Source organism: Pan troglodytes, chromosome 8, assembly GCF_028858775.2.
Source record: "Pan troglodytes isolate AG18354 chromosome 8, NHGRI_mPanTro3-v2.0_pri, whole genome shotgun sequence".
Taxonomy (NCBI): domain Eukaryota; kingdom Metazoa; phylum Chordata; class Mammalia; order Primates; family Hominidae; genus Pan; species Pan troglodytes.
This window is the reverse complement of record NC_072406.2, coordinates 114,327,059-114,352,013: the sequence shown is the minus strand read 5'-3', so window position 1 is coordinate 114,352,013 and position 24,955 is coordinate 114,327,059. Positions and strand designations below refer to the sequence as shown.

The 24,955-nt window shown below is 52.0% G+C and overlaps 3 protein-coding genes across 16 annotated transcripts in view; 1 reads left to right on the top strand and 2 right to left on the bottom strand.

Moving 5' to 3' along the window:
• Positions 1-2,606, bottom strand: part of GBF1 (golgi brefeldin A resistant guanine nucleotide exchange factor 1) — a 137,086-nt gene extending 134,480 nt beyond the window's left edge. For 9 of the 12 annotated variants that reach the window (XR_010146695.1, XR_010146697.1, XR_010146696.1 and 6 more), the window contains exon 1: positions 2,323-2,606. The gene's annotated coding sequence lies outside the window, so the exon portion shown is untranslated. The remainder of the gene's footprint in view (positions 1-2,322) is intronic. The other 3 variants (XM_063781116.1, XM_063781117.1, XM_063781118.1) reach the window with 1 other exon arrangement.
• A 3,987-nt stretch (positions 2,607-6,593) lies between these two features.
• Positions 6,594-18,329, top strand: PITX3 (paired like homeodomain 3). Of its 2 annotated transcripts, none has more exons than XM_521591.6 (4): positions 6,594-6,773; positions 15,995-16,124; positions 16,297-16,499; positions 16,986-18,329. In XM_521591.6, exons 2-4 carry the CDS (start codon positions 16,007-16,009, stop codon positions 17,571-17,573), a joined length of 909 nt encoding a protein of 302 aa, XP_521591.2. In that variant the 5' UTR covers positions 6,594-6,773; positions 15,995-16,006; the 3' UTR covers positions 17,574-18,329. The 2 variants fall into 2 exon arrangements, with proteins under 2 accessions (XP_521591.2, XP_054516423.1); XM_054660448.1 differs by lacking the exon at positions 6,594-6,773 and adding an exon at positions 15,441-15,530.
• A 168-nt stretch (positions 18,330-18,497) lies between these two features.
• On the bottom strand, positions 18,498-24,207 carry ELOVL3 (ELOVL fatty acid elongase 3). Of its 2 annotated transcripts, none has more exons than XM_001171055.5 (4): positions 21,437-24,207; positions 20,329-20,460; positions 19,519-19,670; positions 18,498-19,262 (listed from the first exon to the last, which is right to left on the bottom strand). In XM_001171055.5, the coding sequence occupies exons 1-4, from the start codon at positions 21,535-21,537 to the stop codon at positions 18,835-18,837; spliced, it is 813 nt and encodes a 270-aa protein (XP_001171055.3). In that variant the 5' UTR covers positions 21,538-24,207; the 3' UTR covers positions 18,498-18,834. The 2 variants fall into 2 exon arrangements, with proteins under 2 accessions (XP_001171055.3, XP_009457400.3); XM_009459125.4 differs by having other exon boundaries at positions 18,506-19,262; positions 20,329-20,405; positions 21,437-21,520.
• Positions 24,208-24,955: the final 748 nt, after the last annotated feature.

Below are 24,955 nucleotides of genomic sequence, written 5' to 3'. Positions count from 1 at the left end.
TCATACAAAGATTAGGGTGATCCTTGCAGTGAGTACTCTATAAATAGAGTCTCCTCAAAAGCAAGAGCTGTGTCTTCTTCCTCTTTAGCTGCCCACAGCAGCCAGTCTAAGTACCCTATCAATGAGGTTATTATGTGAAAATGGCAGTCATCCTGACTTCTGGAAAAGAGGGAAATAAAATAGTAGTGGAACTTTGAGAACTCTGAGCTGAAACTGGGATTGGTGCCCAGCTACTGAGGAGATATGTCTATAGCCTGAGTTCCCACTGTGCCAATGAGCATCACTGTCAAGACTGGAACATACTGTCTACAAACACCATTAAAAAGAAGCTCAAATACAAGCTTGGGACTTGTATTTGAAGGATGAATTTTCTGATTTGTGGGTAGGAGTGGGAATTATTCCTATCTAGAAAATTATTCCTATCTAGAAATGACATTTAGAATTAAAAAAAGGAAAGAGAGAGAAAGAGAAAACGTTTTGATGCCTCTATAGTCACCCTTAGGCTCAACTGAGGATGACTGGATCCTGGATTGATCACACTGCCTACCCAGAGACTAGATTGCCTGTTATGCAAAGCATATCAACTCAACAGCGCAATGGCCCAAGTGAGCAAGGCAGGATCATCAAACCTGGGTACCTCCTGAGGTATGTCATTTCATTTGCTGCGTTCAACTACTTTTTTGGGGGCGGGGAGAGGGGAGGAATTCTACAACTTAGATCAGCAAGTTAAAATGCAAATAGTTTCCTGTACCATTTCCATCTAAATCAACACACGTGAAGCATAAATAATGCCATCCCCCTTCTCCCAACACACACAAAAATTTCAATTTCATAAGGACGAAGGTAGGAAGGGAAACGGGAAATTATGAAATTTCAATTTCATAAGGACAAAGGTAGGAAAAACTGAGTTAGTCATTCCAAGATCCTAAATAGTTTTCTCTTCTGACACTATGAGGTTTTGATCCTCCTTGTTACTACCTCATCATGCAAAAGTGCAAAGTGTTCCTGACTGCCAGGGCCAAAAGCAGGCCACAAGTCCTGATCACATACTGAAACTAATCCCAGATAGAGATAACGTTTATTGAGTGCCCACTACATACCAAAAGGTATTAGGTTGATCCTGCTCTTAACCTACTACATGCTCTAGCTAGGCCACTGCACATACATGCTACTACTTTTAAGAAGTGCATTAACTGAGCAGTCCCAAAGCAGACCTTTCCATTTGTATCCTCCACAGGGCCTAGAGTGCCTTTTATACCTGAATTAATGCACAAGTTTCCACATTGTGCATTAAAAAACACCATCTACACTATTCCTTATTTCTATAAGCATTCGTTACCCTTGGTGGACTTTTATAGCTTTACAACACAGCAGTTTATCAAAGGTCATCACAGTGCCATAAACTACTCTCTAGGGTTATGTTCCATCATTCACTCTGGGGCTCTGACCCTACAATTGGCTGAAAATCTCTCATGACTCTTTTTGCCCACTAAACATAATAGGCCGACAATACCAAACTTTGCCAGTATTCAAATCTCTCTCTGCTGTCAGTCAAATATGTCATAATAGAGTGGTTTCCTTATGATTAAGCCTCATCTCCTTAGTGAAGATCTGAGAGAAAAATGTCAACAAAAACATACACTACAAAAGAATGCCTGTGAAAGATTGTATAAAGGAACAAACAGGCCCAGAAGATAAGTCTAGTGTTTACATACAGACCCAGACTGGCAGCTGAGCTGTCCTGTAAGAGGGAAGCCTTCTCATAGCCCAGTTCCCTGTGCTGCTATAACCTCAAGCCTTCCACACGTCCCTCTGCTGACAACCTGATTCTAGGGTGCACTAGTTCATCATTCAGTATTAATGAAGCAGTTCCTTTGTATTAGTGAGGCAATCACAAAGAAGTAGACGCTGTACAGAATCTAGAGAGACTTTCACATCTAAAGTCTGAAAACCCATAAAAGTAGACACAATGCTCCTTAGGTTTGCTTTCAGCTTTTGAGTACTGGGCTCTTCAGGATGCAGAAAGCGCTGGAAAGGAGAAGCTAAATACTAGGTCAAGCCTGGGAAAACAGAAGATTTGGGCACCTGCAAAGGATCAGTAATGAGAGCAGAAATCGCCCCTCCTGCGGCAGAGGCATGACCTTTGCCCCTGCATACCTCCCTGTTCCCTCCCACAACAACCCTTCCCTCGTCTTATTCCTGTCCGCTGCGTCCTTAGCCCACCTTGGCTCGCCCAATTTAAGGGCCCTTCCCACTAATTCCCTATTGCGATGTCAGGGCGGCCTTCACGACACCGGAACTCTAGGAAGAGACCTCACTGACCTGTCAGCGGATCCAAAATGGCGGGGCCTAGTCCCAGGACCGGCAGCCGCTGCTCATGTCCAGCCCGCACCCCGGAGGCGCCTCCGAGCAGCTCTCCCGGCTCTGGTAGCAGATGAGAGAAGAGAAGGAGCCTGTTTCCTGGAAATTGAGGCCGAAGTCAGGGTGGGACTGCACAGTCCGCCAGGATGAGTCGGCCGGGACGGGCAGTAGAGCCGGGTACCTTCCCTGTCAGCTCACTGACGTGGTAACTAGCCTCAGTCTAGCCCGCTGCCTGGTAACTGCGCGAGCCCTGCCGCGCGCAGCCAATCATAGCTTTGCACCGTGAAAAGTAGCATTCCGACTATCCAATCGAGTAAAGGAAATTGGCTTCAGGAGGCGGGTAGTGCCTAAAGAGGCGAGATTACAAGGGAAAGAAAGGGTATGTTAGGGGACAACCAACGGATACGAGTACTCTCTGAGTGACAGTTTAAAAAACCAATAAAAAATGAGGAACTGGGCTGGGCGGCTAGAGAGGTGGAGTTAGGTAGAGTTCGGTTGCAGTGCGCGGTTTGGCAGTGGCTGCTGGGCATTATGGGGAGAAAGGCTACAATTGGCTGGAAAGGGGCGGGGTCCGCTTTGAGAACTTGAGCGGGCATCCCTACTCCCCGTCCACGTATTATCAAAGTTACCTGGGCCAAGACCATGCCCCTTGAGGAATCACTCCTTTTCGAGGCAGCTCTGGGCTCCCTTCATTCTAAAAACAAGTCCAGCGATCTATTCCACACCCTGCTCTCCTCGCCCTCTTGTCCACCTTCCCTGTCGTGGCTTCTCACAGTTATGTCTGTCACGTCCCAACTCTGTTTCAGCGTCCTCTGCCCCACTCCCATCATCCAGAAATAGAGAAAATGGGACGTAGCAGAAGCCCTGGATATCTAATTTAAGTCTCTTCATTTTACATTATAGGAAACAGCCCCAGGGTGGAAGGCTGGGCCCATGTTCACATAATTAGTAAATAGCAGAGCAGAGAGACGAACCCCTGGGTCTCCTCACCCCCAGGCCAACTCTTTTCATCGCCTTTTGTCACCTCTTATGCCTTAGTATATCGGGCTTTGACTCCCGGTCTGCCTTTCATACCAAGCCTTTGACGGGCCTTATCCACCAGGCTAAATACACAGCTTAGCCCACCTCATCAGTGATAGGAAACAGAAGTCTTTCTTGTTTGCCTTAGAAACGCTAAGGGGCCTGAGGGTTGGATGCCCACCTGTTTTCACTGTCTTGCCCCCAGCTGCCTCCTCCCCTTGCAAGAGATGATAGAGGTTACTAAGCTATTTAGAATTACCTGTATTACCTGGAAGTGAGAATGCGTGAGAAGAGGACAAGAGGATGGGTTTTCTCCTAGGAGACTGAATCATGAAATTCCCAGCCTATTTGGGACACTAGAGCCCCAGTGTCCCTGCAGACCTGGAGAAGCTGCTGGGAGGCAGTGAAAAAAAAATACCTAATTCTTTCCATACATCCTCCCAATTATGGACGACCCAAGTCCAGGGAAGCTCTATAACTAACCACATAGGAAAGCAGTCTCAAAACCAGACATCCAAAGACCATCCGTGTGCTACGATGTGCTATTTTTTTGTTTTGTTTTGTTTTTTTGTTTTTTGTTTGTTTGTTTGTTTTGAGAGAGTCTTGCTTTGTCATCCAGGATGGAGTGCAGTGCTGTGATCTTGGCTCACTGCAACCTCCACCTCCTGGGTTCAAGTGATTCTCCTGCCTCAGCCTCCCAAGTAGCTGGGATTACAGGCATCTGCCACCACACCAGGCTAATTTTTGTATTTTTAGTAGAGATGGGGTTTCACCATGTTGGACAGGCTGGTCTCGAACTCCTGACCTCAGGTGATCCACCCGCCTCAGCCTCCCAAAGTGTTGAGATTACAGGTGTGAGCCACCACACCTGGCCACGATGCTCTAGTGTAAAGCACCCATCAGATATCAGACGTGAAGAACCCCTCAGTAACTTCCTACACCTGCACATTGGGCTTCTGGTCGGTGGGTCCAGCTGAAGATCTAGCCTCTATCACCCAGAGAGTCAGGGAAAGAGGATATACCATCATAGCACCTCTTTCCACATTACCTCAGAGCCATTTTCCTCTTCATTTGAAAACTGAGAGTTGGTGTCCTGGGCCTGTCTCAGATTGAGAGGTCCTGGAAAGCCGATTGGAAAATCCTCTAAGTGGGCCAAAAATTTCTGCTCGCCAATATCTACTTCTACATACCTCCAGAAATTCATCATTCTAAAAGCATGTGATTGTGCAATAGAGATGGGGAGGAGAGAGATGACAATTCCCTAGTCCCTCCTAACCACTAATCATCATCTTACCAGGCAGAACATCTTCCTCATAGATTTCAGTGTGACATTTATTGAGATTCTACATTATGCCTGGGAATAATAGACATGGTCCTTACCCTCCTAAATTTTATTATCATAGCAAACAACACATAAGCTGATCCCTTCAATATGGTGGGTGGTGTAATAGAAGGTATACACTGAGGGTCATGAGAGCAAGGGGCTAAACTGAGAGTTCAGAAAAGGCTTCCCAGAGAAAATAAGGCTTGAGTGGAACATTGGAGGAGTAGGAATTGACAATATAAAGATGGGTTACTTTCACAGGAAGGGCCAGAGGTGTGCAGGACACTACTAGGAAATTGGAGATGAAGACAAGGTCAGGTCCTGAAGGTCTTGTATGCCAGGCTAGGGAGCTTGACCTTTATCCTAAGGGCAATGGGAGTCACTGAACAGTCAAGACATGACTGCTCAGATTTGCCTTAGGGGCATATTGTGTGTGACTGGGCTTAGGCTCTTTTTTTTTTTTTTTTTTTTTGAGACAGAGTCTTGCTCTGTCGCCCAGTCTGGAGTGCAGTGGCGCGATCTCAGCTCACTGCAAGCTCCGCCTCCTGGGTTCACGCCATTCTTCTGCCTCAGCCTCCCCAGTAGCTGAGACTACAGGCACCCGCCACCAAGCCTGGCTAATTTTTTGTATTTTTTAGTAGAGATGGGGTTTCACCGTGTTAGCCAGGATGGTCTCAATCTCCTGACCTTGTGATCCGCCCGCCTCGGCCTCCCAAAGTGCTGGGATTACAGGCATGAGCCACCGTGTCCGGCCTGGGCTTAGGCTCTTAGGAGCACCCAAGCAACATAGCCTAACTGGGAGAAGAGAAGGAGCCTGTTTCCTGGAAATTGAGGCCTAAGTCAGAGAGGGCCGAAGTCACAGTCTGCCAGGATGTTCCTTGGTCATCTGTCCTGTCCCTTGCAAATTCCTAACCAGCAGGCACCAAGGCCACACCTTGCCCACAGGACTTAACCTGGTACCACCAGCGGGAAACCAGCCCTGCTGAAGGAGGGAGAGCACAGCCTAAGCAAGACAAGGGTACAGACTGAAAGGCAATGCCTTTGGAGTGCCCAGCCCAAGCCCTGAGATCCAGCAGGAACCTCCTCTTAATTGTTTTGCGCGGGGAGGGAGATGATAGTTACTCGTCCAAGTTCACTCAGTGATGGTGCAGTTCGTGGCAGCGTTGGAATACTACTTTGGTTTGTATCATTCCAAACCCTGCTGTCTCCACGAAGTCACCTTCCTTGGAGAAGAAGGGGGAAATGAAGAAGAGGAAAGATATGAGGAAAGAGGAGCAGAGAGAAAGAGAAATGAGTCTTTTAAAGTGGCAGAGGAAGGAGAATGGTAAACAGCAGGAGCGAAGCGGCTGAGGAGAAAGAAGAGGAAAGAAAGGCGAGACGTGGGAGGATTGGAACAGAGACAAAAGGGAGGAGAGACGGACAGCGACAAGTGGAGAAAATCGGCGAAACTTGAGTGGCAGAGAAGTCTGAGCGCTGAGACCCGGCGGCCCCGTGCGCCTTCCCACCTGGCGCCGATCCACTTTCCTCGGGGTAGCGGCCCAACCCACTTCGCTGCCAGCCGATCCCTTTTACCCGTGGCTACCGGGACCACTCTACTCTCGCCCACTTGGCTCTGCCTAAGCGTCCTAGCCGGAGCGCGGTCTCTGCCACGTGGGGAGGGGCGCGGCCGAGTTGCTGAAGAGCGCTTCTGATTGGCCAGAGGGCGGTGTTCTTGGCGTCTCGCCGGCCAGACCCCTCCCCCAAAGGCGGGGCCTGGAGATCCACAGCTGGAAAGGGCGGAGCCCCAGCAGCGCAGCTGGAAAGGGGCGGGGCCTGACGCGCGCGGCTCGCCGCGGCGGGCTGGGGGCGCCCTGGTCTGCCATAAAGTGAATGGGCGCCGGCTGGGGGTGGCAGTACGCGGTGAGGCTCACTCCCTCCAAGAGTCCAGGAGCGCCCGAGCGGAGAGGCGGCCCGGGAGCAGGGGGGCGGCCCCCACTCCGGCCGGGTGCCCGGCCCCTGGCCCCTGCCTGCCCTCTAGATCGCCGCCGCAGCCGCCGCTACTGGGAGTCTGCCTGTTGCAGGACGCACTGTGAGTGTTTGACCATTCTAAGGACAGGGGCTCATGGGGCCGAGGAGCTATTGCTGGACCTTGGAATCCCTAAAACGAGACCTGGGGCAGCTGAACTCCGGTGCCTCGGGAACAGGTCGAGAATGGGAGGGCGGACTGCAGACCTGGGGCCAGGACTTGGGAAAAGGGAAACTCAGGGTAAGAACCAGGGGATAGGGAAGGGGGAGACTCAGAGGATCCGGAACGAAGCCGGAGACTTGAAACCAGGATAGGGGCTTCGCGAGGCAGGGAGTAGGGAGTCTGGAAACCATTACCAGAAAGCGCCCTGGAATCCCAGGGCACGGGGCAGGCGGCCAGGGAGCGAAAGGGGTTACAGAGGCCCTGGCCAGCGGGGGAGCTGGCGGGGCGGCCCCCAGTGTGGGGGCAGTTGACGGTGCCCGATGCCCCTCGGCCTAGGCTCAGACTCCTGGGGCTGGGAGCCGGGGTGCGCCTGGTCGCACACGCTTCTCTTCCCAGCTGCTCCGCAGTTGGAATAGGAGCTGTGTTGTGAGAGCCCGGCCGCGACTGAGTCAGATGGCCGCTGTGCGGATCAGAGTGACCAGGCGGCGGGTATAGTGGATCTGGCTTGGGGTGTCTGGGCCCAGAAGGGTCCTGACTTGAGGCCGCCTCAGAATCGGACAGAATGTCCGCGGTGCATGGGGCTCGGAGCGGACAGAATGTCCGGGTAGCGAAGTGGGTCTCTCCGGAGCGGGAGTTGTGTCTGGCAGTGGTGGACAGAATGTCCCTGGCTGGGTGGCATGTCCATCTACCCAGCAGCGCCTGCCCAGCTGCTGCGTGTGCGATGGGGTCGGCTGCGGTGGGTCACCTCAAATCCTAGCTCACACTTTGCAAACTTGTTTCAGCTCCTTCGGGCTGCGAAGCTGTGAGCAGGGAGCGAGAGTAAAGGCTGCAGCCTGGCCTTGGGGTGAGGTGGGCTGGGACACATGCCCCCTTCAATTCAGAATAGATCAGAGCATCACTCTGTACTTCCAGAATCCAAATTTGAGGACAGAAGGCCAATGAGGAGCCTGCTAGTGGGAATCAAGACCAGGAAAGGAAGGAATAGGTGACAAAAGGCAATGGGAAAACAGGAAGGAGCTGGGTACAAGCCCCTGGCAGCCTCAGTTGCCCCCTAATTCCAATACAATTAACCAGACACCCCCCAGACTCCTTGCTGGAGTATCAGCCGACCAATGGTTCCTTCCCTACAGTGGGCAGGAGCCCAGGCCAGAAGAGAAAACTACAGCCCCATTAGCAAAGCAAACCCTGTGGTCCTGTTTCCCTTTTGCTTCCTCAGCCCTACCAGTCCCAACACCACTCTGGTGGCTGAGCGGAGGTGGGAAGGAGGCTCATGGAATCCAGACTCTGGAGTCCAACAGGGGGCTATCTGGCCCTCTCAGTCTGGTTGGGAAGGATGTCTTGGCCCTACCTAACAGCCGGATTTACTTTCCCTGCAGCTGGGATACAGCCCTGACTCTGCTGGGCCCATACAGTGACCATCCACCCTGACCCCAATTCTAACCACAGCTCAATTATGCTGAAGAGGACAGAACAGGGAGAACGAGTCCATATAAGTGAGCGAGATAGCCCAGCTGGGGACTGAGTTTTCACAAGGACAAGTGCAAGGCATTGTATTTAGCAATGAGTAATCTAAACAGTGGTTTCAACCTTTCTTACCCTTCACCTGTGAGTGACATATAATACGTATTCCCCACACTCCCATGTCCATTCCTCAGTTCTAAAGTTTGCTTATTACTGGCTAGGATTCTCAACTTTTGTTTTTCATTTGCCCTATTTTGATCAATATAAAGACACACCACAATTATCCCCATCACATTCTGATACACTTTTCAGGGGCTTGTGCTCCCATTGCTGTGCTCCCATAAAATCACTGAAATTATAGGTGAAATGAAGGGCTCTGTGTCAGGAAAGGAACAGGGAAAGCATTACAGATGGTTCCCTGAAGACTTTAGCTCAAAGTTGGCTTTTGCCAAAAAGGCCAAAGAGGTGGTATCATAATGAAGGTGATTGGAAACAAAAGACAGAACCTTTTCCCACCCTTGCATAAAGCCTTGTAACTGAACGCATGCCTGGTCACTGGCTCTTAGGAAGAATGTCATGGGCCTAGAGTAGGGTCAGAGAATGATTGGCAGAATGGGGAGCCAGGGGTTGCTGGCGAGGGCAAATTTCAAAGTTTAGTCCTCTGGAAGGTGAGACAGGATGGAAATCTACAGCATAATAAAAGACCTAGATATGCAGAAGGATTGCTTGCTCCCCAAATCTTGAAACTGGAGATGAGGGGGCCTTTTAGAACTGGAGTGATGCAAGCTCAGGATGAATAGAAAAATGTTCTTTGGCACACAGTGGGCAGCATACTTCCAGAGCTCATTTCCAGAGAGATGGTAGAGGCAGGAAGTAGAAATGGAATCCTTCAGGGTTTGGAAGGATCAGCACATGTCAGAGTCACAAATGGCTACAGGGTGGAGGGAGTGAGGCATGGAAAGAGCAGAACTAGATGGTTTGAATCTCTTCAAATATCTTCAAACTGTGTAACCTTGCATCCTGCCTTCTTAGAGGTGTAATGGGGATAGGCACTCCAGCCATGCAGGGCAGTTGTGCGAGTTAAATGAAATTATGTCTGTGAAGGCCCTCTGCAAATGGAGGAGCATCATAGAAATAAGAAGCACTGCTATTATTATGCCCAAGCTGCAGAATCTTTGTTTGGAAAAGTGGGGCTGAGACTTAGAGCAGCCTAATCTCATCCCTGATGCAGCCATAGGAGGGATCTTAATGACAGACGGGCCACCCTATCGCGGACTTCAGATGCTGGCCACTACCCCTGCCTCTGTCTGAGAACTCTGGGGAGCTCCCCAAATGCTCAGCCTGTCTACCAGGCCAAATATCTCTGCCTGCCTCCTGCTCAGGGATGGGAACATTGGCCCAGGACTCAGGTTCAGGACGGGAGGGCAAACGCAGCAGGCTAGAGCTGACTTGTGGTGACTGAAGGATGGGGCCAGTAGAATCTTTTCTTCTCCATTCACACTAAATGACGCCTCCTAAACTAACCTGAAGGATCCATTAGGTCCTGAGCTTTGGGGTGTCTAGGGTGTCCATGGCCACTGCCAGGGACTCATGAAAAGAATGATGGGGAGGAAAAGGAAAAGATCATCAGTGGGGTAAGAGTTGGGGGAAGACAGAGAGGAATAACTTTCAAAACTCTATCTCTCCTTTCCCATTGTCCTGCCCCGGGGCCTTTTTTACACCTTTCAGTTAATAGTTTCTCCTTTCCTATTTCTTCCCTGCCCAACCCTTTCTGCTCACCATGGTCAAATAAAGGTCACAAAGATGCTGTTTTTTGTCACACCCCTGGATACAAGCCTCCAGTGACCCCTACTGCTTGGTGCATTGCTTCTCATAGTGGGGGGGGGGGGGAGGAGGGCAGTACGGGAGTGGAGGAGGCATGACACACAGTCTAAACAGGGCCCATCTTCCTGGTGTGGCGATATCACTTGAAGATTGGGGGGTTTTATATTAAAAAAAGCTTTATTTTTATATTAAAATATTTCATATTCCATGACTAAAGTATGGAATAGAACGAAAAATTTGTTTGCATTTTTAACATAAAGCTGGTGACCTCAAAACAATTTCATACTAGTGGCAGCTGTTTCAGGTCATGCTTCTGTTTTCTAGTAGATGTTGTTTTTGACTGGTCTTAGGGTTTTTTTCTTTATTCAGGGCTGTTGCTCAGTGTGAATCTTAGGGGTTTTTGATGAAAAAGCTGGACATACTGTAGCCTAGACTTTGTCAAATCTGAACCACTGCCCCTTGTCCCCCATTGGAGGCCCCCTCGGTTTGACTCGTTTCTCTCTGCAGATCTCCCGTGGCCTACACTGAGACTCTGACTAACCTAGGCTCACCACTGCCCTCCCGGCCTGCCAGCTTATTCCCAACACTGCTGATTATTTAGAATGCCATACCCCTTCTCTGCCTCTTGAACTCCCAATTCAGTCACATGCCTATATTCTCTGAGCTCCCAACACTTGGTACCACCTTCCATGGGCTTCCCTCTCTCTGATCTCCCACAGTCTGGGAGTCAGACCCATGCGGTCCATCTTTCCATCCTGTGCTCTGTTTGCCTCCCTACACTGCAGACTCCTACAAGATAGGGTCTCTGCCTTACTGTTCTTGGGATCCCTCTTAACACCTAATACTTGCTGAAGGAAGGAAGCAAGGAAGAGCAGGAAGACTGTGGAGTCATTTCTCTGATCCCCGAATCGTCCCTTAATAACTTGAGTGCTTCAAATCTTTGCTGCAAATGTGTCTCGATTTGCTCCCATTTGCACACTGCAGTTCAGCAAACCATAGAGTCTGGGTGCTCAGCGTCCCTAATGAACATGCAGCCATGTCCACTTAAGGACCTCACTTCAGTTTCATGTTTATAAGATGAAAACATCACAACTCCAGCTCCTCTCATCTCCTCTCCATTTAGCCCCTGAAAGAGAAAGGTTTTCTCCTATTTGAGTTCCAGGTTATGCCTCCAGCCTCAGGCATTATTATTGCAACCGATTGTGGGCTCTCACTATGTCCCTGGTCTACCTCTCTGGCTTCAGGACTTAAGTGGGTCCACATGACAGCTGACTTATTGCCATGGGGTTGTGTCTCTTGGAAACCATGGCCTCCCCACTGTGGCCTCCCTGGCCTGGGATCTGCTCTCCACCTTCATATGTCCTGGATATTTCATTCTTGCTGCAGTCCATGACCAGGCTTCCTGTAATTCCAGCCTGTACTACAGAATCAGAGCATACCTGTAGGCCCTCTGTACTCCCTGTGCCTGGGATTGCCACCCTGATACCAGTGGGACTGGGCCACACATCCCTCACATCCCTAGCAGGGTGTGGCAAAAAGTCTAGGGGTGGGGCCGGCAGCCCCCTTCCAGAGCTGGACTCACCATCACTGTTATCTTCTGACTCTCTCTGTCCCTGCCTGGGCATTTCTTACTAGCATCAACCAATCCTGCGGCTTCCAGACCTACTGCTTGTTCTTCCCTATCCACTGAGTGAGGCGAAGTCCCTGGCCTCAGTCCCAACTCCCTAGCTTCCTGACCTCCAGCAGTTTGGGGGAGCTTAATCTTCAGCCAGCCTGTCTCCAGCTCAGACAACAGCTTGGCGCCCCCAGCCTTTGCCTGACCAGCCCACCCGGACGTGAGTCGGCTAGAGGTCTATGCCCCCACCCTTCCATCTCTCTATTGCCTGCCTGGCTTTACTGTTCTTTCCTTCTCTCTTCAGTTTCACGGTCAGGTCCCTTCTCAGCTGTGGCTCCTCTCTCTGCTGTTACTAGCCCATGCAAGAGCCTAAAGGCTTCATTCTTTCCTCTACCAGTCCCCTTGTCCCCAAAGTGGCTCCCAGCTTGGGTTACTCTGCCCATTTTGCTGTTACCTTGTTGACTGGGTCATCTATGCTCAGGACAGAGTGTTCGCAGCATGTGTTGCCTATCTCTCAGTAATGCAGCGTACTCACCTTCATTCACCAGGGAAACACCTCACTGGAGGATACAGAGTCTGGGCAGATGACTCACTCAAGGAAGGGCAGACACAGGGATGAGATCTTAGCCACCACTCCACCCTCAGTGCCTAACTCAATGCCCAGCTCATAGAATGTGCTAAATAAACATTTGTTTAATGAGTGAGGAAAAAAAACTACTCAGGTAGAGTTTTATCCCTACTCATATTTACATGTTTATGTTTTTATCTAAACCTTATAACAACACTGAAGGCAAGTAGGGAAGGGATCATGAACTTCCTTTCGGAGATGAAGAAATGTGCTCAGAGAGGTAAAGTAACTTGCCGAGGACACACAGCTAGTAAGTTGTACAGCCAGGACGTGAATCTAGATCTGCTGACTCTAAACCTAATTTCTTTGGGCTATACCAGATGACTTTCCTGAGAGGGGCCTGGGCACTTTCTGCCCCTCCTCCCCACCCCATCCTCTAGCTCCAGCATTCTCATGCCTTCTCCTCACTCAGCAGCATCCAGTGCAGAACACTCCCCTGGCCCCTTGGCCTGCTCCTCCCCCACACAGAGTCCTTAGCTCCTGGGACTGAGAGCTGAGGTTCAGAGGGGCCAGGGAGGCGGTGGGGGTGGGGTGGGGGAAGGGTAATAATGGCTAGCTCCAAAACAGCCCCGGCAGCTGTCCCTGTCACAGAGAGGAGACTGTGTGACGGTACGTGTCTGTCTGCCTGGATGTGGCAGCGCATGTGTGGGAGAGTGTGTGTTTGTGTGCCCCTAGCTCCAAGTCCAAGTGCTTATTATGTCTGAGTGGGGGCCTGTGTGTGTCTGCACATGTGTCTGTCTGTCTCTGGGAACACGCAGCCTGAACTCGGCTTTCTGGCCTCGGCTTTTCCTCGCCCATATCCCTTCTCACCCTGCCTCCCTCTGCTGAAATAAAGTGAAAGCAAGATGCAGGTATGGAACGCTGGGGACAGGGTAATTTGGAAAACTGCAAGTCGGGAGCCAAAGCTGACTGGAAGGCTAGGTGGCAAGGGTGGGACTGCTTTTCCCACAGGTAAACCCCTCTCTGGGTTTTTTTCCCAGCTCCATGTTGCTTCCATGGCCTCTGGAAAAGTCAGGGGGATGATTTGCATTTCAAGGGCATCTTGGGTATGAAGTAAGGGGAGACTTCAGAGCACCCCTTTTTCCAACTCTCAGTTCTAACCCTTCCTCCCTCATCTTCCCAGCCAAGGCTACCATAGTTCCTTCTCAGGGACATCTCCCTTCCATCAGAGCATTGTTGGCCAAAGTTTTCCAGCTCCAAACCCCCTGACCTGACCCGACCTGGAAGGGGAAGTAAGCTGAGCACACCTCCAGTTCTGGCCTGACTTTTCTCCTGTCCTGGGTTCCCTCCAGCCCTGTCTCTTCACACCCAATAAAAGGTCCAAGATCTAGACCCCTCTGCCTGTGGAAAGAGCAGGGACTCTTTCTCAACCTCCTGCCTTGACCTCGGTTCCACTCCCAACCTGGCTTGAGAGGTGGGGTGGGGAGTGGGGGCACAGCTGTGATCTCTGAGCTGTTGAAGGGGGCATTACCATGTGCAAATACAGGCTGCTGCCCATCTGCACCTCCCTGAGAAAGGCTCCTAATAAATCCAGAGCAGCCAAGTGACACACATCTCAATCTAGGCTAATCCACCACATTAATGCCATCCTGTGCAGCCTGCATTAAGCCCCTGTTAATGGGGAAGGGGTGAGAGAGGCAGAGAGGCCCCTCCCACTCAGCTCTCTACCCCTTCCCTCTGTCCCTAGCCTCCTTCTGTTCTCCTCCAACCAAAAGGCACCCAGAGTCTTGAGCCCCAGTATTGCCCATTTCCCTTCCTCCCAGCAGAGGGGTCCTGGGAGAGCAGGCAGAAAAGGGGACCCTGCGGGGGAAACTTGGAGAAGGACCCTGGGAGGCTCCTGGGCAATGTGAGGCTAGGTTTGGGAAAGGAAGTATGAGTAGGAAGGTGGTCTAATGAAGCTCCTGCCTATGGCCTGGAGCAGGCTTGGTAGAGGCTGTCCATGAGTGGAGCAGTCACTGGTGGGATGCAGTGTGTGTCGGTGCAGGCATGAGACCAGGCCCGGCCCAAGCACCCAGTGGTTTTTATACTTGTGTTTGATCTTGTTACCTTCTTTCAAATGAAATCTCTTCAGAAATAATAAACAAAACAGGCCGGGCATGGTGGCTCACACCTGTAATTCCAGCACTTTGGGAGGCCGAGGCAGGCATATCACCAGCGATGAGGAGTTCGAGACCAGCCTAGCCAACATGGTGAAACCCCGTCTCTACTAAAAATACAAAAATTAGCCGGGCGTGGTGGCACGTGCCTGTAGTCCCAGCTACATGGGAGGCTGAGGCAGGAGAATAGCTTGAACCCTGGAGGTGGAGGTTGCAGTGAGCCGAGATCATACCACTGCACTCCAGCCTGGGCAACAAAGCGAGACTCCATCTCAAAAAAAAAAAAAGAAGGAAAAAAAAAAAGAAAGAAGTCATAAACGAAACAGATCAAAGCAGCGCTGCCCTAGCTGAAGCCGACCCAAGCAAGGCCAGGCTAGAACCGCAGCTGAGTCCCTGAGCGAATCTCAAGGGAAGGCCCCAGAAAGCACAGTGTGAGAAAACAAGCGTTCTGAGTTGACTGGATCAGAAAAATAAAATAATAATAAAAGAAAAATAAAAAGCAAACAAAGAAAAAGCATTAGGAGTCTCACAGACCTAGTTCAGATCTCAATCCCACTGCTTACAAGCTCTGTGAGCCTCATCAAGTTCCTTCAAGTTACAGTTTCCTCAGCAGAAAAAGGATGATCATACTTGACGTATTCTTGTGAGGGGAGAGAGAATGAGGTAAAGGCTCACAGTAAGTATACATTATTCTTAAGGGAGAAATATCAGGTCTGGTTCAAAATACAATCTGTCCTAAGGAGAATGGGTAACAGACATCTGGTCTGTGTCTCAGGTATGATTGGCTGAGGACCATGTATGAGTATAGGGGGATACTAAGCATTCAGGTGAGAAGGATTTTAAGTTTTTGCAGATGTAGTATAGGGTATGTAGTGTGCTATAGTGTAGATTTTGTTGTTGTTGTTTTTTGAGACAGCATCTTGCTCTGTCACCCAGGCTGGAGTGCAGTAGCACCATCTCGGCTCGCTGCAACCTCCGCCTCCCAGGTTCAAGCGATTCTCCTGCCTCAGCCTCCCGAGTAGCTGAGATTACAGGTACGTGCCACCCCGCCCAGCAATTTTTGTATTTTTAGTAGGGACGGGATTTTACCATGTTGGCCAGGCTGGTCTCGAACTCCTGACCTCAGGTGATCCACCCGCCTTGGCCTCCCAAAGTGCTGGGATTACAGGCGTGAGCCACTGCGCCCGGCCTATAGTCTACATTTTTATTAATTCAATAAATATTGAACCCCAACTGTATACCTGGCACAGTTCTAGTTCCCAGCAGTAAACGAAACGAAGTCTAGTTTATATATCTATGCAGAGAACCTCTCAGCATGCACCTCTGCGTCCTTAGGATGCTATTTCCCGATTCTATCCTAAGGAGCCCCACGCAGCCCCAGCTTTACGGCTGGGGTTGAGAAAGGCGCCAGGGAATTTACGGGGAAACGCTGCTGGGACCTAGCTAAGCCGGAGATTTTACCCCCATTACCCTGGTCTGTGTCTTCTCTCGCCTCCAGAGCCCTCCCTCCATGGAGTTCGGCCTGCTCAGCGAGGCAGAGGCCCGGAGCCCTGCCCTGTCGCTGTCAGACGCTGGCACTCCGCACCCCCAGCTCCCAGAGCACGGCTGCAAGGGCCAGGAGCACAGCGGTAAGCGCGCCCCCTTCCGGGGGTGCAGGACATAACAGCTTCATCCCCAGTGCGGGTGGGACCCCGGCTGGGCAGCCCCGGTGGGAGCCAGCGAGTGGCTTAGGAGGTCCCCGAGCCGGAGAATATGCGCTGGCTTGGGCGCTCTGTGACCTGCCCCCACTCTGGCCCCCAGACTCAGAAAAGGCCTCGGCTTCGCTGCCCGGCGGCTCCCCAGAGGACGGTTCGCTGAAAAAGAAGCAGCGGCGGCAGCGCACGCACTTCACCAGCCAGCAGCTACAGGAGCTAGAGGCGACCTTCCAGAGGAACCGCTACCCCGACATGAGCACGCGCGAGGAGATCGCCGTGTGGACCAACCTCACCGAGGCCCGCGTGCGGGTATGCTCTCCAGACCCGCGACTCGCACCCGCGCGGGCCCTCCGCGCTCAGCCTGCGACCCGGCGGCCAGCGGTTCCACCCCACCTGCCCCCTCCCTCGGACCCCGGATCCCGGACCCTGGCTCCCGGCCGCAGCCCCACGCGGTCTCTTGCTCGCCAACCTCCAGCCTCTGCTCCCACTGCTCCCTACTACTCGGACCGCGCGCTTCTTCGGCCCTGACACCGTCTCTCCTTCCCCTCACCACCCCTCCTCAACCCCATCCTACTGTCCCGCCAGACCCTGGCGCCGATGACTCGGTCCTGCCGCCCGCGCCTTCTGTTCTCCGACCCCGGACTCCGTGCGCTCCTTCCCTCCCACCCCGTCTCTAGCCACCTCATCTCGTTTATTGACCGCATGGCCCCGGCTGGAAGCCCCGTCGGGGTGGCCCGCCCTTCAGCCGCTGGGACCCGGCCCCGGGCCCTGACCGCCTTTCTCCCGTGCCCGCAGGTGTGGTTCAAGAACCGGCGCGCCAAATGGCGGAAGCGCGAGCGCAGCCAGCAGGCCGAGCTATGCAAAGGCAGCTTCGCGGCGCCGCTCGGGGGGCTGGTGCCGCCCTACGAGGAGGTGTACCCCGGCTACTCGTACGGCAACTGGCCGCCCAAGGCGCTTGCCCCGCCGCTCGCCGCCAAGACCTTTCCATTCGCCTTCAACTCGGTCAACGTGGGGCCTCTGGCTTCGCAGCCCGTCTTCTCGCCACCCAGCTCCATCGCCGCCTCCATGGTGCCCTCCGCCGCGGCTGCCCCGGGCACCGTGCCAGGGCCTGGGGCCCTGCAGGGCCTGGGCGGGGGCCCCCCCGGGCTGGCTCCGGCCGCCGTGTCCTCCGGGGCCGTGTCCTGCCCTTATGCCTCGGCCGCCGCCGCCGCCGCGGCTGCCGCCTCTTCCCCCTACGTCTATCGGGACCCGTGTAACTCGAGCCTGGCCAGCCTGCGGCTCAAAGCCAAACAGCACGCCTCCTTCAGCTACCCCGCTGTGCACGGGCCGCCCCCGGCAGCCAACCTTAGTCCGTGCCAGTACGCCGTGGAAAGGCCCGTATGAGCGGCCCCGCCCGTAGATCATCCCCGAGGGCGGGGGCAACGATTCACAGCCTCCGCGGACTGGGGTCATTTTGACTGGCTTGCTCCCGCCCCAGGGTCTGAAAGGGGTGTTTGGGCAGCTGGGGGGCACCGGCTCAGGAGAGGGCCTTCCCCTCCCAGCCCTGAGGGGTGGACTAGGCCCTACACACAGACCGCGCCCCTGGGACTAAAGCCAGGAACAGGGACCAGCTCCCCGGGGGCCAACTCACCCTTGGCCCATCCCGCCTTCTCCAGGCTTCCCCTCCCTCGTTTTCAAAGATAAATGAAATAAACGTGCGCGGACTGTCGAAGGCGTGATGATTCAGAGTTGCGCTTGAGTCCTCTTCCCTTCATCCTCCCCCACTGTCTACAGGCGAGCTGGATGTACAGGAACGAAGTGAGGGTCCAGGCTTCTAGGGATTCAGTCCCACTCACCACCCTCCCCCTACTCCAGGTCGGGGCAGCCCGGGATTCCTGCAGCAAAGAGGTGCGTGCGTGCGGGGGACGTGGGAAACCGGCTACCTGGCTGGCATCGGCCACAGCCGGTGCTGCGGCGCCACCTCGTGGTCTCAGGGAGGCTAGCTGGTAGATCTGGTCTCCAACGCTTCCTTGTAGGTGTCAGCTCTGCTATTGAGGGAGCCTATGACTTTAGATAAAGTTACTCCGCCTTTCTGCACCTGTTTCTCACTGTTCCTATGAGGGGCTTGGGTCTCTAACAGCAATAAAATTCTGGTCTGTAACAGACATTTGTTAAGTGCCTACCAGGCCTAGGATTCTTTCAGTGTCTGTGTGTGTGCCTCTCACCCTTCCACACACCCTCAGGCGTCCCACCTGCAGATCATCCCCTTGGTAGCAGCCTCCTGCCATCACAGCAGCCCTTTTCCCCCAAATCCCCCAACTCTCAAAATTTTGTTGAAATCTTTAATTTAAAAAAACAGAGCAAGAAGAAGAAAGATTTCTGGATAGAAATTAAATAATCAGCTCTTGGGACCCTCCTCCGCCCCACTCCCATCCCAGGGCCTGCTTGGCCTTCACATTAAAAACAGAAACATTAAAGTAACAGACCACACCCCCATCCCAGGGTCACCCTTCTTGTCTGTCAAAAATTCCAGCCACCTTGGGGCACACATCCTCTGGGGAAACCATGCAGGTAAGGCAACCTAATCATTCTCCCAAAACTAAGCCCAGCCTCTTGGTGCCCTGGAGAAGAGAGAGCCTGGAGCTTCATTGTTCTCTCCAAACCTTCACTGGCTCTTGGTCTTGGCTTTGACCTTGGGCCTGATGTAGGTCTGGCGGAAGAAGTGGGCAAAGAGGATGAAATAGGTCATATACAAGATGAAGGACCAGAATAAGTGTTCCATCGTGGTGTGGCATCCCTGATCCTGCCTCCAGATGTACGTGAGGATGCTGACGATGGCTCCTACAAACATCTGCAAGATCTGCAAGCTGGTGATGAGCATGGGCAGCATCTTGGGGGGCTTCACGTTGGCAGCCTTCAGAGTGTAGTAGGTGTACATGATGGCATGAACACCAAAGTTCATGGTGGCGAACCAGCCTCCTGCAGGCACTTTGTTCTTGTATCCAAAGCTTGTGTACACGAGCACTGTGCTGTGGTGGTACCAGTGAATAAAGATGAGTGGCCGCTTACGCAGGATGATGAAGGCTGTGTCTCCTGGGAGATGGAGAGTCATAGTTGGCATACCACCCAGTGCTGGGACCACCCTCTGCACTGGATGTAGGGACACGGGAGAAATTCTCAGGGGAGGGAAGGGGGTCTTTGTGGCAGAGAATCTGTAGAGGGGCTTGGGTGAGAGGTATTATTGGGACCCAAGGGTAGGAAAGAGACCCTCCATGGGATGGGTGAAGGGAGGGCCCTGAGGAAGGATGCAGTTCACAAGGCACCAGAAAGACAAAGCTTTGCCACTCACCGAGTTCTATGACCTTGCTGAGAAGAAAGACCCAGGACCAGAATTTGACTGTGGAATTATTGACGAAGTTGGTGAAGCACACGGTTTGCTTTAGGCCCCCGGTAAGTAGCACAGTCCCCATAACGCCCCACATCCTCACTGCCCCCAGGATACTGAAATGGGACAAAGGAAGATGGTGTAAGTGTCACCCCAGGCACCAATAATCCACCCTTCCCCCGGCTTGGCCAGGTTACTGTGTTCCAAGCTCTACCACCTCCCCACCTGTCCACAGGGGGTGGGTCAAAGCTCCTGAGATCCTGAAGCCAATCTGGTAGATCCAATCAGTAGTCTAGAGGAGATGAGGGCTGGAGAAAGATCAGGGAATGCAGGGGGATGGGACTGAAAGTTGAGTTAAGGAATGGGGTTCTTGGGAGGGGTTAGGAGCCTGGGAGGAGATGTGTAGAGGGATAGGGGAAGACTGAAGGAGTTTGGGGGAGAAAATATGGGGAAGTTATTGGAGGGTCTTGAGAGAGGGTGTTAGGAGGTGACACTATTAGAGGCTGGAGAAATTAGTTGCGAGTACAGACTCTATGAAGGCAAGAGGGACAAAGCAGAGACCACCAGGTAGGGGTCTAAAAGAGAAGGAAAACAGGATAATATAACAGAAGAGGGTGAAGGCTGGGAGGGGAACTAAAGCTGAGAATGAGATGGGGAGAGTGTTACAGGGCAACTTGGGGACAGGATGGAGGTTGATGCAATCGGGAAAGCTTTAAGGGATAGAATGGTGGTCTAAGATCTAGAGAAGAGGCAGGGAGTGGGATGGGGTCTTACCTGAAGATTGCAAGGCAGAAGGACCAGAGGATGAGAGGCCCTTGCAGGTTGAAGCCCTTGCGTTCCTTCATGTAGTTCTGCCCCACAGGGATGAGAAGCAGGTAGATCAGGGCTATGGGGAATGAGGTTGCCCTGGCAAGCAGAAGGCAGAGGGATGGGCTCATGGGTGGGTGCTGATTAGAGAAATGCCCACTCATCTCTCCAGGTGAGTGCTCTGGGTTGGAGTCTCAGTTCTGCCACTTACTAGCTATGTGACATTGGAAAAACCAACTTAATTCTCTGAGCCTTGGCTTCCTCATTTGTAGAGCGCGAATACTACATCTCTCCTGGGGGTATTAACGTATACAAAGTATCTAGCACAGGGCAGGAGCTATGTCCAAGGTTTCTGTGATTATTGCTCTCTCAGTGGGGTTAGAGGTGGGTGATGGCTGTCTGGCCCGCGCCTAGAAGCAGCCCAGGGCTGTGGTGTAAGAAGTGTGGCAATAGCTTCTCCCTGGTTGGGGCTCCTAGAAGCAGCCCAGGGCTGTGGCGTAAGAAGAATGTGGCAATAGCTTCTCCCTGGCTGGGGTATGGCAAATTGGTTGGAGCATAAAGTCAGCCCCCAAAACCTCTGGGGAGCTTTAAGGCAAAGCCAGAGAGCTCTTCCTGGGGAAAGCTTGGAAGAGCTCTCTGACTTCGCCTCCTTCTCCATAGCAGGAACGGTGGAGCACCTGGGGAACGATGGGATAATTGTAAAGGGCAGGCTGTCCCCCGGGCCCTGCACTGTGCACACACGCGCGCACACACAGCCACAAAGGACGGGGAAGTCATCTAGTAAGGCTTCAGATCAACCTCACGCCTCCAAGACCCTTCTCACTACACGCTCTCTTTGACTTCTGTATGTTTCCACGTTCTCCCTCATCCTCTTATTTCTGCTTGCTTGCTTTCAGCTCTAATCTCTTTGAGGTGCCACATACTACCTGCACCTCGGACAAAGGTAGTGTGAAGCCAGTACGAGGGAGTCCCATAACTCTGCTCTGTAAGAAAATCATTGTGGGCATTCAATGCCACCCCCTCGCGCCCCGGCCCCGGGGCCCTGGCATGGCCTTTCCCTCTCCCGAAGTCTCACCAATACTCCTCGAAAAAGGGCCTCATGTCCTTGGACAGCTCGAAGTTATAGGGCTGGAACAGCTGATTTACTTCATGTGAGACATTCATGGCTGTGACCATCTAGTTTTGCAGAAGTCAAGGTCCAAAGCTTGGAGGCGCTGGGTGAAAGGCTGGGGCTCCGAGGATGGCGTGAACCTCGGGGCGAGACGGAACAGAGCCGGGACAGAAGGAACTCCTGGGCAAAGGGAGGAGGGCGTCGGACCTAGGCACGTGCGCGGCGGCGCAGCCAGCTATCCCGGGCGCAGCCACTGCGATATATAACGCGGACTTGAAAAGCTGCCTGCCCGGGCGGCGCGCGACCTCTTTCCTGCGCCCCGCCGCTATCCAATCTCGACCAAGATATGCCTCTGCTCCGCCCCTGGGACGCAGTCCGCATTCTGATTGGTCATACTCAAGGGCCCGCCTGCCAGGCGTTTCGCACACCCCGCCCCAAGTCCCGTCGTAGGCCATCGCCCGCCCACTTCCCCAGCCTTTTCTCCCGTAAAACGTCCACCCCATCCCGTGCGGCCTTGCGGGTTCCCTTGGCACTGTCAACCGTGGCCTTTGCCTCGGTTTGCTTTAATCTTGACCTGCTTAGCAGTGAGAAGAGAGGAAAGGTGTCCTTAGGCTTTGGTGCTCCCACCCAGAAATGGAGGCGTCAGTTTCCAGGCTCCCTGAGATCCTGGGAAACCCAGGCCTGTGATGAGCAAATACTAACCTGGGCAACGCAGAGCTTCTGTAGTCCCTTCCACCTCCTAGCTTCGAGTCTGCGGTTGTGAGTGGGTGGAAGGAGATGAATTTTAAGGAGTTTTATTGTTGAGGTTGTTGATGTTGATGTTTGGGTTGTTGAGGCTGTTGTGGTTTCTTTATAGTTTCCTGAATTCCTGAACTGCTCCAGACTGACAGTAATAACCATGGAGAGAGGAAATGGGGTCACCCTCTGGGCTTCTGGAATTATTGTCTTCAGGTTTCCTGGAGGCCTCTTAGGGTTTAGGGAGGGGGAGAGCCAGTGTATCTCCCCAAGGCCTGTTGTTTTCTCTCCCTAACCAAATCTACTCCTTTCTCGCCTGTGTAACCAGCCCCAAAGAAATAAATGTTCTAAAACTTTTAAAAGTTTTACTTGGCTGTCCCTTATTTCTTTCCTAGGTTTTATGAAAGCGAAGGAGAAATACAAGGCTTGAGGGCAGTTTGAGATAAGGTGGAAATTTGCAAAAAGTGCTAAGAAACATAGATATAAAATAATTAAAATCAAGATGTGGGTATAAATGGCTATGTGCAGTAAAGCTCTAGAGCCAGAGGATCCAAGTAGGAACCCCAGCTCTATTTCCTGAACCTCAGCCACTGTCTATGCGAGGGTGTAGTGGAAGTCCTATCAGTGCCATCTAAGTGACTCAAAAGTGCATCTCTTTGTCTCTGTACCTCATCACTTCTCACCTGGTCACGTTACCTGGTTGCACTGCCTCTTTCTCTAATACAGTGCTTCTGCTCTTCACTGCATTGCAATCAGAAAAGAGTTCCTATACCTGGCTGATTACCAGATTCCTGAGCCTCAACTGCAGAGATTCTGGTCCTATAGGTTGTCTCAGACTGTACTTGGAAAACCACTACTTTCTGTTTGCTTATCCAGAAAACAGCTCTGCTTTCCTGCTTAAAAACCTTCAGTGGTTCGGCCGGGCACGGTTCACGCCTGTAATCCCAGCACCTTGGGAGGCCGAGGCGGGCAGATCATGAGGTCAGGAGATCGAGACCATCCTGGCTAACACCGTCAGACCCCGTCTCTACTAAAAAATACAAAAAATTAGCCGGGCGTGGTGGCGGGTGCCTGTAGTCCCAGCTACTCGGGAGGCTGAGGCAGGAGAATGGCGTGAACCTGGGGGGCAGAGCTTGCAGTGAGCAGAGATCGTGCCACTGCACTCCAGCCTGGGCGACAGAGTGAGACTCCGTCTCAAAAAAAAAAAAAAAAAAAACCTTCAGTGGTTCCTGATGGCTCCATATATAGCCTGACAGCTAATCAAAAGGTGATCAATACATGTCTATGGATGAATGAATAAATAAAAGAATGAATATTACAAGAATAATGCCATCTAGGTCTTACAAGACCCAAGTTCAAGTCCCAGCACCCCCATTAATGAGCCATGTGATTTTAGGCAAGTTACCTAGCCTTTGTCACATTCTACTTCAGAAAAAAATGCATATAGTCATACTCGCCTGCTTATGTCACAAGGTTGGGATTAGTATGCAAGCCAGATAATGTAGATAAAATGATACTGTGGACTAGACACATGGAAATGGCAAGGTGAGTCATTATGGGAGGTTTACAAATGCATATGGAGAATATATACTCAGTCCTGGATTTCTCTGTGAAGATATTTAACATTGTCTTTCCCTGTGAGGTTTAATGGTGAGGCTTGGAGGAGGTGTATGTGGAAGAGGGAAAGAAGAACACTCGGGGCTGGGCACGGTGGCTCACGCCTGTAATCCCAGTACTGTAGGAAGCTGAGGTGGGGGGATTGCTTGAGCCCAGGAATTTGAGACCAGCCTGGGCAACATGGTGAAAATCCATCTCTACAAAAAGTACAAAAAATAGCTGGGCATGGTAGCGCCCACCTGTGGTCCCAGCTACTCAGGGACTGAGGAGGGAGGATCACTTGAGCCAGGGAGGTCAAGGCTGCAGTGAGCTGTGATCGTGCCACTGAGCTGTGATCACACCACTGCACTCCAGCCTGGAGTGAGACTCTGTCTCAAAAAAAAAAAAAAAAAAAAAAAGCTGGGTGCAGTGGCTCACGCCTGTTATCCCAGCACTTTGGGAGGCTGAGGTGGGCAGATCACCTGAGGTCAGGAGTTCAAGACCAGCCTGGCCCACATGGTGAAACCCCATCTCTACTAAAAATACAAAAATTAGCTAGGTGTAGTGGCGGATACCTGTAATTCCAGCTACTTGGCAGGCTGAGGCAGGGAGAATTGCTTGAATCTGGCAGGCGTGGGTTGCACTGAGCAGAGATTGTGTCACTGCACTCCAGCCAGGGCAACAGAGCGAGACTCTGTCTCAAAAAAGAAAAAAGAGGAAAAATCTTCAGAAATTATATTCTAGAGGAAACATTCCTTGACCCTTGGACTTGGTCTGGTACCCTTATTTTATATAAACTATTCTCAGAGCATGGTATTTCTTTTCTTCAGTGAGAGTTTATAATTAGTTGTTTTTGTGATTTCTTGATCAATGCCTGTTTTTCCTACTAGTTCTTGAGCTCCATGAATGCAGGGACTATGTCTATTTTTTAAAATTTTTTATTGTGAGACAGAGTCTTGCTCTGTCGCCCAGGCTGGAGTGCAGTGGCCTGATCTTGGCTCACCGCAACCTCTGCCTCCTGAGTTCAAGCGATTCTCGTACCTCAGTCTCCTGAGTGCTGGGACTACAGATGTGTGCCACCACGCCTTGCTAATTTTTGTGTTTTTAGTAGAGACAGGTTTCGCCATGTTGGCCAGGGTAGTCTTGAACCCC

What these genes read in the sequence shown, in the direction of transcription:
- PITX3 (XM_521591.6), top strand. Translation starts at nt 16,007, where the DNA reads ATGGAGTTCGGCCTGCTCAGCGAGGCAGAGGCCCGGAGCCCTGCCCTG. An exon ending in CAAGGGCCAGGAGCACAGCG is followed by an intron (nt 16,125 to 16,296) that starts GTAAGCGCGCCC and finishes TCTGGCCCCCAG; the next exon opens with ACTCAGAAAAGGCCTCGGCT. An exon ending in TCACCGAGGCCCGCGTGCGG is followed by an intron (nt 16,500 to 16,985) that starts GTATGCTCTCCA and finishes CCGTGCCCGCAG; the next exon opens with GTGTGGTTCAAGAACCGGCG.
- ELOVL3 (XM_001171055.5), bottom strand. Translation starts at nt 21,537, where the DNA reads ATGGTCACAGCCATGAATGTCTCACATGAAGTAAATCAGCTGTTCCAG. An exon ending in TTCTGCCTTGCAATCTTCAG is followed by an intron (nt 19,671 to 20,328) that starts GTAAGACCCCAT and finishes GTCCCATTTCAG; the next exon opens with TATCCTGGGGGCAGTGAGGA. An exon ending in CAGCAAGGTCATAGAACTCG is followed by an intron (nt 19,263 to 19,518) that starts GTGAGTGGCAAA and finishes TCCATCTCCCAG; the next exon opens with GAGACACAGCCTTCATCATC.